General features: G+C 43.3%; 1 protein-coding gene across 4 annotated transcripts in view; it reads left to right on the forward strand.

The window, feature by feature from the left end:
* Positions 1-18,654, forward strand: part of KLF12 (KLF transcription factor 12) — a 222,999-nt gene that overhangs the window by 153,523 nt on the left and 50,822 nt on the right. For 3 of the 4 annotated variants that reach the window (XM_081003213.1, XM_081003214.1, XM_081003215.1), the window contains exon 5: positions 5,935-5,994. The exons of the other annotated variant lie outside the window; for it this stretch is intronic. In XM_081003213.1, coding sequence (XP_080859339.1) covers positions 5,935-5,994 — 60 coding nt within the window. The remainder of the gene's footprint in view (positions 1-5,934; positions 5,995-18,654) is intronic. 4 annotated transcript variants of the gene reach the window in all.

Genomic DNA, 18,654 nt, shown 5'->3' on the forward strand with positions numbered 1-18,654 from the left:
TTCTTACCAAGATAAATGCCGTCCAAACACAAAAATAATAGCAGAATTGATTACCTCACACACAAAAACATGTTTTTAAGACCCCTCGCTGAATATTTTTTTTAAAAAAAAAATCACCTAAAATGACATGCCCTAAAATGCCAGGTTCTTAATCCAGTGTTACATAACACACTCGGGGTTAGAGATTTGTAAGAGAGAATTGTGGGTGGAATTCTCCTGCCTGCTTGTCAATCCCCTCAAATACCACCCCAGGACATTTTTGCCTTTTTTTGGTCCAGCAAAAACCAGATTTGTGGGTGGGATTTTTGGTGTGTTTCTGTGTGCGTGAGACAAGGGCAGAATGAGCTAAGTACAGATTCTTGTCCTCCCCACTTCTTTCCTGAAAATTCCCCTATCCCATTCACTGTCTTGCAGCAAACCTTCCTAGAAATATATATTTCATTCTAAATTCTAAACATGTTCCAGGCTAGCTAAGAAAAGAAAAAATGACTCAAGCCCAAACAGTGATGGGGTGTATCTAAGAAGCCAGAATATTAATAACGGAGGTTGATGTGCTGCCCCAAACTCCAGTAAAATATAGCAGTTCGCATTTTTAAAATCAATTTTTCAATCCTGGCCCATGGACTTGACAGATCAGTCTGATCACCCCATCCCCACACTGGAAAAAGAATAAATCTTCTCCCCACAGAATGATGCTAGGTTAAAAGGAAACTTGTATGTATCAGTATGAGCCCCAAACTGGTTGATTCAGGGGACAACAGTAAAGATCTATAACTTATTAAGGAGAGCTGAAGGGATAAGGAAGAGATAAGAATTAAACTGGCAGGACTGTTCTAACAAAACTGATTCTTTTGTTGGGTGTTTAAGGGACTGAAAATGGAATGTAACAGAGAAGGCAAAATCAGTGATTGAATTCCAATAGGGCTAGAAGAATAGCTAGTGTTTTTAGAAAGCTTTCCTTTGGATGGGGGGCGGTCAGCAGGGGCAAATCAAGGGCTCCCCATCCCCAGTAATTAAAACACTAGGTTAAATTAACAAATCTAACAAAGACACAAAATGGGCAGCATTTCACCAGTAGTTTTGAAATGACATAGCAGCCTTTTCTCAATTTCTGGAACAGTTTTTCACAGCTACCTAGATTATTATGAGCTTGTTTGCAGCACTCTTAAGTGTTAGATTATTGGTTATCTGGATATTTTGTGTCTTTTCATTTTTCCTCCCATATATAAGCTCTATTAGCTTGTACAGTTGTTTTCGTCTTTTAGTAAACAGAAATGGATACAACTGAACCACTTTTGCATTGTATTAATTTCAGTGGGAGAATTAAGCACATGCTTCACTCTCTTGTTGAAATCAGTAGGACTGAAATGTGCTTGCAGTTGCTTGAAATCATGTGTAGTTTGCTTACTTTGGCTTTATGTATCTGTGCCTTTTGATTTTTTTAAAATATCTGTACCTCACTCTTCTTCCAAACAGTTCAGAGCAGAGTTCAGGAAAGCTTACCAGCAGTTCTCAACCTGTGGGTCCCCAGATGTTGTTGGACCACAACTCCCATCATCCCTGAGCTCTAGCTAGGGGGTGATGGGAGTTGTAGTTCAGGATCAGACCTGCATCCTGTGAGTTTCCTACAAGACACTTAAAAACAAAAATCCCCTTTTGGGTTTCAGCAATGACAGTTTTAAAAAGAGAAGAGAGATATTTATCACCCAACAACCACTAAGACTGAGCAATAATCAATCATTCAACTGAGCAATTGTGTACTGGGCTCAGTCGTGTTTCTGGGCTCAGTTAAGAGTGCTGGTTTCGATCTTTAAAGCTCTTATTTATTGGGAATAGAGTTATTTGAAGAACCGTCTGTACCCATATGAACCTGCCCAGGCCTTAAAATCTGCCTCAGAGGAACTGCTTATAAGCTTGCCAGTAAGGTCAGTTCAGTTGACAGGCACAAGAGACAGGGTCCTTTCTATGTTTCCCACCAGATTGTAAGCAGGGTTTGAAAGCCCACTTGTTTGAAAGCTGTTACTTTAATAGCCTATTATTGACTGGATCGAATTTCTATTTTGCTCCTTTATTTATTTTAACCAGCCCGTGTTTTTAAATACTTGCTTGTAATGCTGCTTTTGAAATGTTATTTTTTGAATGTTAATGTGGTGTATATGAGATGTAAGCGGTCTTGGGTGGGCTGTGCCCAAAGGTTGGCCTGTAAATAACTTTATATAAGTTATGTTTAAAAATTTTGAGGGCCCCGTCCATTTCATTGTTCACTTGTTAGAACCCCATTCATTTTAGAGCCAGGGTGTTGTAGTGGTTAGAGCATTAGACTGGGACCATTGGAGACCAGGTTCAAATCTCCAGTCAGCCATGATGGTCACTTGGGTGACCTTGGGCCAGTCACTGCCTCTCAGCCTAACCTACGTGAGTACAGGGTGGAGTACAGGGTCAGGTTTAAGGTGCTGGTTTTGACCTTTAAAGCTCTATGAGGCCTAGGACCCACATACCTACGGGACCACCTCTCCTGGTATGCCCCACGGAGGACCTTAAGGTCCACAAATGATAACACTTTGGAGGTCCCAAGCCTCAAGGAGGTTAGATTGGTCTCAACTAAGGCCAGGGCCTTTTCAGTACTGGCCCCGACTTGGTGGAACTCTCTGTCACAAGAGACTAGGGCCCTGCGGGACTTGACATCTTTCTGCAGGGCCTGCAAGACAGAGCTGTTCCGCCTGGCCTTTGGTTTGGACTCAGTCTGACCCTTATATTTCGCTCCCCTTATTGTTTTGATCTATGGGCTATTTTTAAGATGAGGCTGCATTTTAAATTGTATTTTAACCTGTATTTTAAATTGGGGGTTTTTTCCTATTATGTTTTTATTGTGATTTTACTGGTGTTAGCCACCCTGAGCCCAGCTCTGGCCAGGGACAGCAGGGTATTAATAATAATAATAATAATAATAATAATAATAATCATTATCATTATCATTATTATTACTACTACTACTACTATCTTGTAAGGATTAAAAAAATAATAATGACTGTGTCTGAGATGGGCACCTTGAGCACCTTGGATGGAAGGTGGGGTGATCTTAATCACATCAAATTGAATGGTTCTTTCCCATTTCTGTTGCTTACATTAATTACGTGACCCTTTCCCCCTTGCTTTTATGGGGAAGGCGTTCTTCTCTTTTGCTGCTGCCGTTGCCATTTGTGGCGACAGCAACAGAGCTGATTTCAGTGGCCCCCTCCTCCTGCCATTTTATTTCCCCAGTTGTATTGTGCCTGGGTATTCAATTGTGTTTAATAGTGCAATGAAAACAAATCCCATTTGTATCCTGTTAGTAAGTGATTGCGTTCATTCCGTAACAAATGACATTTGAAGTGAAGGCTTCCCGTTGAGTTTGATTTTTCATTTGTTTTGAATGAATGCCCATCCCTAGTCCTACCCCTAGTCATTGCCCCTGTCCCATGAAAATAATGGCGGAAGTTATTTTGCATCCCACATTCTGTATATATCTCACATTAGCTAGACCATAGCCATGTAATAATACCGAAAATGTTTACCACAAGAAAAGCATTAAATAATAGAAGGTCCTCTTTGTCCAGAACACCAGTCTTCATGGTAAAACTACCAGTTACAACTGTATATGATTCATACCTCTGGGTGTCCCAGCTTCCTGTCAGTCTCCTTTGGGGTTAGATAATTCTGGAGCACTGATGCATTAGATATGAGTGGATCATGCCCTCATGCAGCCACATATCACCCACTATCAGAGAAGCCTGCCGCTTGTTTTTATGAGTGGTTGCATTCGGACATTATGCTATTCCATGATTTACTGTTGCTCCTCCCTCCCCTCCTTCAGAACAGCCGTGAGGATGAAATCAGAAATGTTCACTTCCGTTTTGACCTACTGCCATTTAGAATTACCACAGTTTCGTGTTCAGCGGCCACACAAAACTGTAGTTATTTCAGAGAGGAGATAGTGAAAGCTTCCAGTTTCTAACAGCTGTTGGAGAGGATTTTGGGTGGCGCAGGGAGCGTACAGTCATACCTCGGGTTACAGATGCTTCGGGTTGCGCGATTTCGGGTTGCACACTGTGCCAAACCTGAAAGAACCGGAACGGGTTACTTCCGGGTTTCGGTGCTTGCACATGCACAGAAGCTCTAAATCGTGCTTTGCACATGCGCAGAAGCGCCAACTCACAACCTGCGCGTGCACAGACACACGCTGCGGGTTGCGAACGTGATTCCTGCACGGATCACATTCGCAACCCGAGCGTCACTGTACAAGTTTAGACATCTGTCCAAACCAGGCCTCACATGTCACTAATGTGAGCTTCCCATCTTCAAATCAGAAGGTGCGCCTACTTACTTTTTTACCTTCTAAAACAAAACTTGGGGGGAGATATACGTGGGTGCCTCCAATTTTAGATAAAAATGTGTGCACCTAAGCTCTCAGAAATTTGGAAAGCACTAGTTTAGAAGTATATTGCCCATACTTGGGACATACTCCCAAGCAAATTTTCATCAGGTTGCAGTTCTTAATCCATAGCGCCTTTTGTGTTTTTCATTGTTCAGTACATTAGAATTCATGCAGCGTAATAGCCTCGATGTAAGGTTGCCCTATTTCAAAATGTAAAATTACTGACACCCACAAAGTTGATTTTAAGCTTTTCCGCTGCTGTTTTCATTGCATTGCCATACATTCGGGTTTCCCCTGATGCCATTTTTACACCCGAAAACCAGTAGCTGCTGCTGCTACTACTGTTTTAAATGGTATAACTGTTTGTTTTTGCCACTGAATGAATCCCATTTCCTAGCCAATAATGCAGATGATCAGAATTCTTCCAGAATCATAGATACCTTAGAATCATAGAATTGGAAGGGACGTTTCATACATTGCAAATTAAGACGGAAGAAGATTACTTAGTTAATGCAGGAGCCTGGTTCTGAAATACTTATTGTTGAAACTTGTACGCCTTAGACTACTGTTTTCTGTGAAATTGCTACGTTTAAATTCTCAACTAAAATGCTTTACTCCTAGCATTTTCATTGGTGTGTCAGAAAGCAAACGTGGTCCGGTATTTCACTTCAGTGCCGATATCGTTTTATTATTATTCATAAAGTGCCTGTCATTATGCTTCATTATTTCTGCCTTTTCCCTCAGAGCTGCTGAAATTCTGAATCTGTGAATTTCTGCATAAACTCTGCCAACCTGAGAAATAAATTTTTTAAACTAGGTCGCAGGGCCTCCCCAGAATACCTCCTTGGCAAACATGCAGAGTAGGATCCTGGCCACTACCCAGAATGGGAAGCTGGCATGCTTCCTGTTTTTCACCCCATCCCAGGTCCCAGCTCATAATTTACCTTGAGCGTCAAGCTCAGGTAAACCTCTCACAGGAGCTTTGGGCTGGAATGGAACTGGAAGCAGGACAACCTTCCATACTCTGCAATAGCTGGAGCACAGTGGAGCACTAAGAGAAAAAGGTGGGACTTACACTGACCTTGCAGGAATTGTGCCCTTATATTCCTAATTTTGGTTATTTGGTTCTAAGTGTAGTCCTGCTCCTAGCGGATTAAATGGAGTGGGTCTACTCTATGTAGGACTTAGCTGATGACAACCCTAAATCCTAATAGCAAATGTAGTTGAAATAAATGTCAGATGTTTCCATTGAAAAAGAAGTCATAGCTATCATTTTTTAAAAACACTTTAAATTACCCAGTGATGGACTCTGCCCCTGTAAGATTAAATCCATCACTGTTTCAGTGCTGCTCTGGGTGAATTTCAGGTGGAAGAATACAAAATCTTAGGTGAAGGCTGTCTGTGCTTGTTGTTGGGGCTGTGGTTTTTCCCCCCTGTACGTTCCCCTCCCTGTTGTCTACCCCCCTCTGACGTTCTTTGGGGTATCTTAAAATTGCTAATTGTCTGTGTTCAATTTCCAGAGAGAGCATGTGGGGCTGTGCCAGGTCAGCTGTTAACACTTTTCGTTTTTTCAACTCCAGGTATGAAGTATTTTATTGTGCATTATATAATGTTGATATTGTGTACTTGAAATTTCTGGGAAGCAGTTTGCTTCTATTTGATTTCCCTCTGTCACGTGGCTAGCCACTGCAAAATAAAACAAAGGATTTCTGGAGGGAAGGTGCAAAGTCAGCACTTCCGTATTTTGCTCCATTGTTTCCCTCTTCACTAGAAAGCGGGTGTGGGGGCCACTGGTATCCAAAAAGCTCTAAGGGATCCAACATTATATCCTACCGATATTGTTGGACTACAATTCCCCAGCCAGCCTGGCCACTGATCAGGTATGGTGAGAGCATCCAAGAACGTTTAGGGGCCGCCATTTTAGCTAGCCCTGCTTTAGATGAACAAAATGTAGCACCAGCCTTGGGATTCACCTAGTCAAAAGCATGGTAAATATCCAATTCTTACAGCCTGCCTGAGTCTGCAGAAACAGAGGGGGGGGGCGGCCCTATTAAGCACCTGGTGGGCTACATTCATCTTGGAGGGTAGCAAGTTCGGCAGGCCTGATGTGTCAAAATTGCTGCCGTCCCAATAGGTGGCCAAACTCTGCATCTGTGGACACTGAACACAAGTAGATTAGAGAAGGACGCCTTGCTTGCCAGTCAGCTCACATTCAGTATTTTTATCACCAGGTTCACAACACTTATAATTCTTCCATTTGCACTTCATCTGTCCACCAGAGGGCTGCTTCGCACATCGTACATGATTGCCATTCAGAAAGCAAATACTATGTATTTCTGTCCGCATGGGAAAGCAGTTGTGTGAAGCATGTCCAGCAGGGATTGGGCTGGTTTCCACCATGCCAGCAAAAGCCTTTGTTTTGGGATGACTTTGTTGGGATGGTTGGAACCAGTATAAACCACAAAGGAGCTGCTTCACATAAATGGATTCCTATCCAGAATAGAACCCACAGTTTGTCTTCTTGGAACAAAGGAAGCTGTCTGCCAGACCCTTGCTCCATCAGTCTGTCTACACCAGGGGTAGTCAGCCTTTTTATACCTACCGCCCACTTGATGGTAAAATTTTCTTACCACCCGCCAGTGCTCAATGGAAGGAGGATTCAGTGTGTGCTGTAGAACACCCTACCGCCCACTAGTGGGCAGTAGGGACCACGCTGACAACCCCTGGTCTACACAATGGATGACTTGCTTGTCGACCTCCAGATGCGGTTGGACTCCAGGTCCCATCAACCCATTGCCAACATGACCAGTGGTCAAGGATAATGGGAGTTGGACTTCCAACAACCTCTGGAGCAACACAGGTTCCCCACTCCTGGTCTCCATTGACTGGAAGCAGTTCTTCAGGGTTTCAGAGATGAGGCTTTCTCAGTCCTGCCTGGAGATGCCAGAGGTTGAGCCCGGATCCTTTCACATGCAGAGCATGTGTGCTCTGCCACTGAACTTTGGCCCTTTCCTGTGGTGGCAGCAATGTCCCTGGCACAAAGTATGAAGTGTGGGCCTTAGCCAGATGTTGTCCCCTGTGAATCTGTGCCCGTTAACCTTTACTCTGTATTCATTGAAACTGATGTCATCATATGTGCTTGACTTCCCAGGAGATCAGAAAGACCCAAAAGTGCTGCAGTGTTGGTGCTGAATCTAGACCCTAGCTGCTATACGTATTGTGCTAGAAAGCCAGACCAGCACCTAATGTTACACAAGCAGTGGCTCAGTTTTAAAAGTGAAGCCTGCTGTGTAGAACACCACATAGGTCAGGCATAGGCAAACTCGGCCCTCCAGATGTTTTGGGACTACAGTTCCCATCATCCCTGACCACTGGTCCTGTTAGCTAGGGATCATGGGAGTTGTAGTCCCAAAACATCTGGAGGGCCAAGTCTGCCTATGCCTGACATAGGTGAATTATTTCAGTCTGGCTGGCATCGTGCTTTGACCTTGTAGAACGGCTCTTCTACTTAAGCCTGTTTAATCCATTTGTGGCCACTGGGGTGCAAGGACTTGCATGGTCCTTAGGAATCCAAGCTTGCAGCTTCAACAGCTGCAGAGATTGCAACGGAATCTGGCCACACATGCGGACAGCACGCAGACAATTGCAGGTGCTTACTGGCATACACTGAAGCCAAGTGTCAGTTTTGGTGTGTTTTGCTTTCGTACTTCAGTGGCTTGGAGTGTCGCAAGCAGCAACATAACTTCAGGTGACTGCAGATGCCTGTAACTGTTGACATGTTTCTTGCCTTTTGATGCTTTAAATGACAATGTGCTGACTGCAGTATTGACTGTCAGGTTAAGGTCCAATGAAAGTTCAGTTTAAATCCAGGTCAAAGAGGAACAGCTGTATGTATAAACTTCCAGCCCACATTAGAGTAGAAACGTGAGAATTGAGACAGTGAAATTTTGTTGGTTCACCATCCATGTTAGTCTGTCATTGCTGGCCACAAGGAGGTATTATTGAAGCATGCTTAGAAGTTCTAGTCTCTCTCTCATCCACACACACATAAATCTATCTATCTTATCTATCTAAATCTATATAGCTCTCTCATGTGTGCACATACATCCACGCATACATCTTTTCCCCCGGTTGGGGAGAGAATTTGTTTTTTCTCTTTGAGACCCAAGCTGCAGTGGCAGAACGTCAAAGCCACATATGCAAAGAAGGGATCTGTAGAAGAAAAACAGCAAGTGTTTAACTCTTCTCCCTCGTAGGAAACCTCCCCCCCCCCCCCCAGTTCTGTTGCCATGTCTGTATTCACCATGTTGAGTGGAGAAAAGCAGCTGAAAGATGTCGCAGGGAGAAAGTAGCAGGCAGAAGACTAGGTGACGAGTCCATCCATCAGCTCTTCTCTGCAGACTGACACGTACATGCTTTCAGCAGAGAATAAGCAAATATTTGGCCTCGTTAAGAGCTAGTTGCAAGGTCCATACTGCTAGGGGCACTAGCTCTCGAGAAAGTGAAAGGACATTTTGTGTTGCTTTGCTTGGATGTGGTTGGTTGTCATCCTTCAAGTAATGGGTGCTCTGCTAATACCTAATATATCAGGTGCTTTGATACGGATGGATCACATGAAAACTGGCAGATGTGTTCAATGGTGCTGTGCTCCTGTCAGAGAATTTTCAGTGGGTCTTGATAGATAAGTTGTTGACCCTACCCATTCTGTATGAGCCATCTTGGAGAATCCGTTACTTTCAGTGTGCTGAAAGTACAGTTTTGTTTTGCTATCCTTAAAACGGTGGTCTGCCCTATTCTTTTTTAACGTCTTCTGCTTCATCATTTTTGGGATAAATAAAAAAAATCCTTCCAGTAGCACCTTTAAGACCAACTAAGTTAGTTCTTGGTATGAGCTTTCGTGTGCAAGCACACTTCTTCAGATACACTGAAACAGAAGTTGCCAGATCCTTCTATATAGTGAGAAGGTGGGGAGGGGTATTACTCAGAAGGGTGGTGGGAATGGGAGATTGGCAGATAGCTGGGATGAGCCTGCTGACGACTCTTAACGACTGTAATGGGTCTTACAGGAAAAGGCAAGGGGTGAGAAGGTGAGAAATGGCTTAGTCATGTATAATGGGATAAGAATCCAATGTCTTTGTTCAAACCAGGTTTCTCCATGGTTTTAAGTTTGGTAATGAGTTGCAATTCAGCAGCTTCTCTTTCCAGTCTATTTCTGAAATTCCTTTGTAGTAAAACAGCTACTTTGAGATCTTGTATAGAATGTCCTGGGAGATTAAAGTGTTCTCCTACTGGTTTCTCTGTTTTGTGATTCTTGATGTCAGATTTATGTCCATTTATTCTTTGGCGTAAGGTTTGGCCTGTTTGTCCAATATAGAGAGCTGAAGGACACTGTTGGCATTTGATGCCATACACAATGTTAGATGATGAGCAATTGAATAGTCCCGAGATGGTATGTGTGATGTTGTTGGGGCCAGTAATGGTGTTGTCCGGGTGTATGTGGCAGCAAAGTTGGCATCTGGGTTTATTGCAGGCTCTGGTGCCAGTGTCCGTGTTAAGTCTGGTTGTAGTATTATTGTGGGTTAGGAGTTGTTTAAGATTGGGTGGCTGTCTGTAGGCAATGAAAGGTCTTCCTCCCAGAGCTTCCTCCCAGAGCTTTTTTCCCATCATTTTTGGGGTCAGACTCGCAAAAAGGTAATGTAGCTAAAACTAGAATTATGCTCATGGGTATAGCATGTCTTTCTGATGCCATGTCTAACGTGCAGTAGCCATCCTTTAGTGGAGAATGAACAACAGGGTGGTTAGAACTGCTACCAATGTACCTAGAACGTGTTCTTTACATGCTCCCATGACTTCTGAAATATAGTTTCAGAGCCACACTGAGCCAGTGTGGTGAAGTGGTTAAGAGCGGTGGACTCGTAATCTGGTGAACCGGGTTCGCGTCTCCGCTCCTCCACATGCAGCTGCTGGGTGACCTTGGGCCAGTCACACTTCTTTGAAGTCTCTCAGCCTCACTCACCTCACAGAGTGTTTGTTGTGGGGGAGGAAGGGAAAGGAGAATGTTAGCCGCTTTGAGACTCCTTAAAGGGAATGAAAGGCGGGATATCAAATCCAAACTCTTCTTCTTCTTCTAGTTTCTCCCTCCTTCTTGACCATGCAGCTTCGATGCCCTTCCAGAGCAATATTAGATGAAGCTAAATGAATATGTTAGAGAATTATTATTATTTTTAAAGGAGAGGGAACAGGAAGTAGGTGATTTGCAGAGTTGTATGGTTAGATGTGGACTACTGATTTATTACTAATGTTTGTCATTATGGAGGAGGGTTTCATGAGCAATGTGTACCCATACATTGCACACATGCCTGTCAGTAAAGACTGGCTGGGTCTCCCAGTGTCAGGGGCAATGGGCGGATTTTGCCCTAACCACAGCTATCATTTCCAAGTGTAGTGGATCACTATCCTCCATAAGAATGGCAAATATTGATTTATGGAAGAAAGTAAAGAGTAGCAATCTGGGATGAAGGGCTTAGGCAGGTGTCCTTGTGATATTGTTTGAGACACATGCTCAAGACTTTTTATTTCAGCAACCTTAAATTTAGTTAGTTGTTTTGGGAAAGTTTTGCTGATTTTATCTGTGTTTTTCTGTACACTTGTTTTTTAACAGTTTTGCTGGTTTTATGTATAATTACATTCTGTGCACAGCTTAGAGAGTTTCCTACATGTTTCTGAATAAATCAACGGACCTATTTCCTAACACCCTTGCCCCAAGTGACCTCTAGCTTTTGAGAAGCAAGGTTGCTCCTATCTGCAGAGACCCACACTAGGGCTGATTTTTTTAAAATGTATGATAATGAATCCCCAATCAATGCTTTATAAATGTCACCAAGTTCATATTGCTCCTTCACCCTTTCTGCTCTCTGCCTGGCATTCATTTGGCTCTTGCAGCCTCCTTTTCTTTCTGATTCTCCTTTGGCCACACAGCAAGCTCCCTTTTGCCAGATGGGTTGTGCTTGGCAGCTGGAAAATCCAGGTGCCAAATTCTAGAATGTAGCTTTTGCACGTTGACATGAGGGCCTGTTGTTGCCTTCTTAGATCACAGCTTGGCTTACTCTCTGACTGGCAGCTGTGGAACAGCCTTTGGGGTTTCATGTAAGGGGGAAATGGTTGTGGGTTGGATGTGTTGCTTGGCTTGAATGATCTTGTTAAATACTATTTTCTAAGTCTAAGGTGAAATTACTTACATTTTGTCGCATTCATATGTGTGTGTGTGTGTGTGTGTGTGTGTGTATTCTGCTTTGTTTTGTTTTGGTTTGGTTTTGCTTACCTTTTTCAACACCCTTGTTAAATTATTATTATTATTATTATTATTATTATTATTATTATTAATTTCTACCCCGCCCATCTGGCTGGGTTTCCTTCCCCCTCCCTGCATCCACTCATTCATGTTCATCCATGCTTTTAATTGCATGGACATTTTACTTAACATTCAGTCTGACTGTATCGACATGCTTTTTGAAAATGAATCTAACCAATTAATCAATATTGAGTGTATTTATTTATTTATTTATTTATTTATTTGATTCCATTTATGAATCACTTCACATAACATTTCTCAAAGCCTTTTCGTAACAGAAACATCAACAATAAAAACTATGGAAAACAGTTCCATATGTAAAAACAATTCTGTACATGCAAACAATTGAAAATAATTCTATATGTAAAACCAGTCAAAAAAACCAGTTACACTTGCCTGAGAGTAAATACTATTAAATGAAATGGCGCTTACATCTGACTAAGCATACATAAGATTGTCAAAATATACCTCTCAACCCCCTCATCTTGAATTATTGTCTGGAAAGTGCAGTGGTCCCCAAGACTACAGATGTTGGACATCCCTAGATGAAAGAGTTCTCTGATGGTAGAGCCAAAGCAATATTCTACACAAATACACCCACAGTGAAAATGCAGCCATTTTTTAAGGGTTGTGTTGTGTCTCTGGAGCCGGCCTTAACAGATAATGCTACAGAATGAATGTGAGAAAGAGAATCTATTTACATTCTTCGTATAGCCTTGAGTATTTTTTTTTTTTCTGATGAGAAGACAGGCTTCCTAGGAATGCTGTTTATCTCCATCCCTACTACACAAAAAATCATTGGTGTGGATTTGTACGTTGCATTTTGATGTGATTAAGCATTTTAAGCCTATTGATTTCATGCTGAGGATTAATGATGCTGCATGAACAAGCATCAAGGAATAAAACGTATTTACATGCTTGATTTGAAACATGTCCCCCCCCCCCCTTGCAAAAGACTCCAAAGAACCTGTTGCTGGATAGGAAAGAGATAGCAACAAAGCAAGACGAATCGTGCAATTGTGCACTGAAAGAGACCTGAATTTACTCGTTTTAAGCATAAAGAGATCCAGGAATATGAGGGCTTAATCAGGATTGATTGCACTATCTTGGATACTTAACACCAGTGTTTGACTTACTCTGCTGGAATAAGAGATTAAAAGGATTTCATTATGTGTAACTGCGTATCGGATTTCATTATCGGTAACGGCAACTAATCAAAGAAGGATACTTAGTCACCCCTGATTAATGAGCAGGACTTTGTAACTAAAAGTGTGCTGGTTTTAGCAACTTAACGGGCAGGACCTATAGATGTGTGTATGTCTAGGCAAGCGGTGCAATATTGTAGATGAGACTCTCGATTCTGCTGTGATTGAGCTCAGAACTCCACAAATTCCCCAGGAGGTCTGACTGCATGTTGTACACAGACCTGTCTTAACTGAAACCTCACTGACCATTTATTTTAAGGAGAAAAGCGATTTGGGGAGGTAGTGATTTGGAGCTGAGAAACTGCAGGCCATTTGCAGGAACTAACACATTTTTGGAAACCAAGAAGTGGGAGGGAAGTAAGGAAACTTTGTGTTAATTTGGAGCAGTGAAAAAGAACACAGAGAAAGAGTTAAGCTGTGACTTGTTTATTTCAAAGGTCCCACATCCAAAGCTTCTCTTTTTAAGAAACAAATGAAAGAAACCGCTATTGGGCTTCTATTACACATGTTTGCATGTAATGGATGGTTCGGCCCTTATATTTAACCCAAACAGCTCATTGTTTTGTGCTCTGCGATTTGCCAGTACGAGCATCATTGTACTATTCTCAAGTTTATTGCCCAGCCAATTGGCCATTCCAGAATCCATTAATTAAATCACAAATGGTCAAACATGACCAAACATAATTGGCGGCTCCATGTATTATTAAAATCAAATTTAAAAATTGCCCTACCATTACAGGCAATATCAGCAAACATACATCTATCAAAATCACCCAGGAAGTTATATCTATATTAGCGTATTAATTTACTAAACCCATCCCACTTTAAATTTAGAATATTGTTTTGTACTCCCCACTGTTCTGAGAAGTAGGCAGAAGCATCCTTTTACAGGAAATGTTTTCCCGTGAGAAGAGAGTATGGGAAACTCAGAATATTTTTTGAGTAGTGGGGGAACGAGTAAACGTCCCAACAGGCAACGCTAGTCTTTAAAGTGTTATCAGTTCCCCAAAGGGAACACCATCACCTTGACAATCCTGAAGGCTGCCACTTGCTATTTAGCTGCAAAAACATGGTCTCGCTTTTGCTTTGCTGGCTAAATTTAAACTGGAAAAAAATGTTATTTCCAGGCAGATGTGCAAGTTTGATCTTAAGATTTAATGCTGCCTCCTAAAACCTTTTGGCTCAAGGTGTGGTTGGTGAATGTTAAAAGAAACAAATGGGATCAAGGCAGTCTTGGGAAAGGAGGAAGTATAAATCAGCATGCTAGCAGATGTAATCATGGCTGGCAGAAGAGCTGGTTTTGTTGTCCCCAGTGGTTTTGTTCCTGTGTTGTTCTACGGTTTGGGTCCTGTTTAAAGGTAAAGGGACCCCTGACCATTAGGTCCAGTCGTGGCTGACTCTGGGGTTGCGGCACTCATTTCGCTTTATTGGCCGAGGAAGCCGGCGTACAGCTTCCGGGTCATGTGGCCAGCATGACTAAGCTGCTTCTGGCAAACCAGAGCAGCACACGGAAACGCCGTTTACCTTCCCGCCAGAGCAGTACCTATTTATCTACTTGCACTTTGACGTGCTTTCAAACTGCTAGGTTGGCAGGAGCAGGGACCATGCAACGGGAGCTCACCCCGTCACGGGGATTTGAACCGCTGACCTTCTGATCAGCAAGTCCTAGGCTCTGTGGTTTAACCCACAGCGCCACCTGCGTCCCTTGGGTCCTGTTTACCTTGCCGCATAAGTCCCTCCCCATTCCCTGATATACGATGAGGGTTCTCTGTTCCTGATACCATTTGAGAGAGCACCAGATTGGGTCAGCTGGTGTATTTGCATCACGCCAGCCTCTCCAACTTTCCATCCCAATATGCTGCAACAACCAGGCCAAAGGGCAGTCAGGTAAGCGGTACAGCCCTACCATGAGGTCTGCTACTGGTCCCGCCCCCAGGGCCTGCAGAGAGCTAGGAATTTAAATGAGGAAACCACACTAGAGTAAAGCCAATATTCTGCGCCATCTTTGGCAACAGCACTGTGCTTGCCTAATTTATCTATCATCTGGATCAATGGTTCTTAACTTGTGTTCTAGGCCTAGGGAAATTGAGGGTTCTCTTCATTTAATTTAGTTATTAAAGCATTTTTAGACCGCTTCTTAAGGTAAAGCCTTGAGGTTGAATCCTGACAAGACAGAAGTACTGTTTTGGGGGGACAGGAGGCGGGCAGGTATGGAGGAGTCCCTGGTCCTGAATGGGGCAACTGTGCCCCTGAAGGACCAGGTGAGCAGCCTGGGAGTCATTTTTGACTCACAACTGTCCGTGGAGGCACAGGTCAATTCTGTGTCCAGGGCAGCTGTCTACCAGCTCCATCTGGTACGCAGGCTGAGACCCTACCTGCCCGCAGAGTGTCTCACCAGGGTGGTGCATGCTCTGGTTATCTCCCACTTGGACTACTGCAACGCGCTCTATATGGGGCTACCTTCGAAGGTGACCCGGAAACTGCAACTTATCCAGAATGCGGCAGCTAGACTGGTGACTGGGAGCAGCTACTGGGACCACATAACACCGGTCTAGAAAGACCTACATTGGCTCCCAGTGCGAAAACTTGGGACCGAATAGTCATTGAATATTCATGAAGCATTTTCACTGAAAGAAGCAGCCTCAAGGGCACCGTTCTGTTGCTGCAGAGAAAGAAGAACCTTCTGTTTTGAGAAGTAATTTTGGCCTTTTCCTATTATTTTAGTAAGCGTTCATTTTTGGCATCTTCCTGTGGCTTTTTTTTAGTAAGCTGATGTAGGCGTGTTGGGTGGGAAATACCGTCGACTGTGCAGGAGCCCTTTTTGAAAATGCCTTAAACCACACCAGAAATTTTGCATTGATTGTTCTGCTCAAATGTGTCTCAGCGGATCGGAGAAATTGCACTGAAAATTACGACGGGGTTGTTTTCATACCTTCGGCTAATGAGCAGATCCTGGGGAACTTGCCGTTCTTGGCTTTCAGAGTTAAAGCGTATAATCGCCGGCTTGTCCTTAGTAATTGCCTTTCTGTGCCAAGTGGGGCGACCCAGATCTCTGCCAGCCAGGGTGACAGGGTTCCTACACCCTTGAATAGGTGAGCCGATGAGGACATTTCAGGAGAATTAAGTTTTCCTTATCCTTCCACCATGGCAGTAGTAAGTCCTTATTAGTTGTGCAGCTGGTTTTCTGGGGCAGCTAGGATGTTATTCCCTCAGACAGCAAGGCAAGAAAGCCTATGTGTGTAAAAGCTGGATGGGTGACTCCTGGAAGGATTTACATGAGGGGGTGGCAGTGATGGTTGGGAATTAACCCTCTCAGCCATTGTGGGGATGGGGAGGCCACGCTGCTACTTGCGTCTCTCAGGCAAAGACTAAAGGTACCGTCTCTTGCAAATGTTTCATTTCTCTCTGCCATTTCCTCCCTTTTTAGCTCCTGCACGAAATCGCTCGGCCACTCAGCAATCATCTGTTTTTGCGCTTCCCTTGGCACGCGCGTGTTTTGGTGGTGGGGTGTAGCTGGAGTTGAGGCTGGCTCTCTCATTTCTAGCTGATTCTGTCATTTCCGTTAGGCCTCAGTTTGAACGGATGCCAAAACCAACAGGTGATCCCCCTAGCAGCAAAACAGCAGGAAGTAGGCCATGCATGCATGAGACAGTTCACCAGAGGGGCTGTCTGGCTCGTCTCCATCTCTCTGCATAATTAACACACACAGCGCCCCCCCCCCCCCCACATACTGAGAAGAAAATCTGTGCAGAGCAGCTCAGCTGCAGCAGACACCAAACAGCCACTGCAGAAGAATATAGATAAAGGGAATGGCAGGGAGAGGGCAAACTGTTGAAGTGCAGAGATGCACTGCGGTCTTCAAGGGAAACGGTAGTTGGTCCTTTTAAGGAGGTGGAACCAAATTCTATTAGCTGCTGCAGAATAGCATCTGCTCAATTACCCATTATGGATATTTAAAAAGGAGGAAAAAAAGGAATTGCAGAGAGTACTCGTGCTCAAATCACATTATTAAAATTGGTTTAATACTATGAAACAATTTATTTCAGGCCAATTCATTTGTTTTGTTGCTGGGGTGTTTTAATTCAGGGCCTTGGCTAGTTATCTGGCTCTCACTAACTACATGTGCTCATCTAATATTAGAACGAAGAACAAATACTTCCGAATATCTAGCCTCATGGCCAGAGATACGGGTCCCTGTTAAGCAGTTCAACACTGATCCACCTGACCGGCTATATTTTCCCACTTCCCTATCTCTTACTACTTAGCTTACTCAAGAGATGAACACATATTTTAAAACAGAAGTTAAGCCTAGAAGCCAGTTTTACAATTCTGCAGTGCTTTTATGTGTGTGTGTGCGTATGTCACACATGCGTGTATGAGTGAGATCAGCATGAATGGAATTAGTAAATACATGCAATACATGTGTGTCTATGTGTCTGTGCGTATGAGCAACTGTGTGAGAAGGGGGCAATGAGTAATGTGTGCACATTTTCTGTGTGTTTTGTGGTGGGGTAAATAGGTGAATTGGTTGTATAAATAGGAACAGCAAATGACGCTGGTCTAGAGGAACATTCCTACCCCATCTGTCATCATGACATTCGTTTTTGTAATGTGCACAAATTTATAAAGTCACTGAGTAAAACATGCAAGAGAGCAGTAGTTTAGTGAGTGATAACTGCCCAGATTCCTTGCTCTTAATTTACAGAATTGATGTGGCCTGGCATTCAGCTGCAGATAGGAAAACATACTGAAACCATCTTCTGGATTTCAGTATATAACTCTTGGGCTCAACAAACTTGCACCTTGAAATTAAGGACACTGCTTTGCATGTTGGAATCAATGACTTCAGAACTTCAGTGCCATTTTATTGATGCTGAACACTGATCAGAGCTCCCCCCCCCCTTTCACCCATAGGTAGGGAATGTTCCTATTTCCTCCCTTCTTAAAAACTCTCACGTGATGAGAGTATTCTTGGGGAATCAGCAGGAATTGTGAGAGAATCCAAGGATGTCCATATTTAAATGAATCACTTCATTTTTTTCAAAAAATGGGGTATAGCGATATGAATCACTTATATGGTAATACCGATTTGAGTCTTCCCGTGTATACGGACCAAAACCACACCACTGATGCATGAGAGAAAAGCACCAGAAAACTCTGGGTTAACTTGAGGTACACTTAAAAATATCTGAAGACCAAGACACCTCACATTGGGGGTGAGGGCTCAAAACAGCCCCATAATTATTCACTGGCATGGAGTGCTAAGACACACTAGGGGAGCTGTTGACATTTGGAATGTGGGTTAGGGCAGATATATTTTGCAGCCCTCATCCAAAACAGGAGATTCATAAAAAAACCCTCTGGTGGGCATCAAAACAGAAGTGGTGGCTGGCTCCAGTGTCATTAACAGTCTTCACTAGTGGTGTGCTGGATGGGCCAGGAACTCTCCCCCCAGTGTAACCACCACCCAGCTGAAATTTCTATAGGTAGACTCTAAGTTGGCTGACTCTCCCCTGTTGCGCATGTGCGGTATGTTTTTGACTGCATAAGCGAAAGCAGGGAAGGACTCAAATTGGCATTGGAAAGAATACCATTGCCATGTGGACTACAGGGTGAAACTTAATTTTTGCAGATTTCTTCAATGAGGGGGTCTTAAATTACATATTTTGCAGGGTGGGGAATCA

Source organism: Podarcis pityusensis, assembly GCF_964106645.2.
Source record: "Podarcis pityusensis genome assembly, chromosome: 4".
Taxonomy (NCBI): Eukaryota; Metazoa; Chordata; class Lepidosauria; order Squamata; family Lacertidae; genus Podarcis; species Podarcis pityusensis.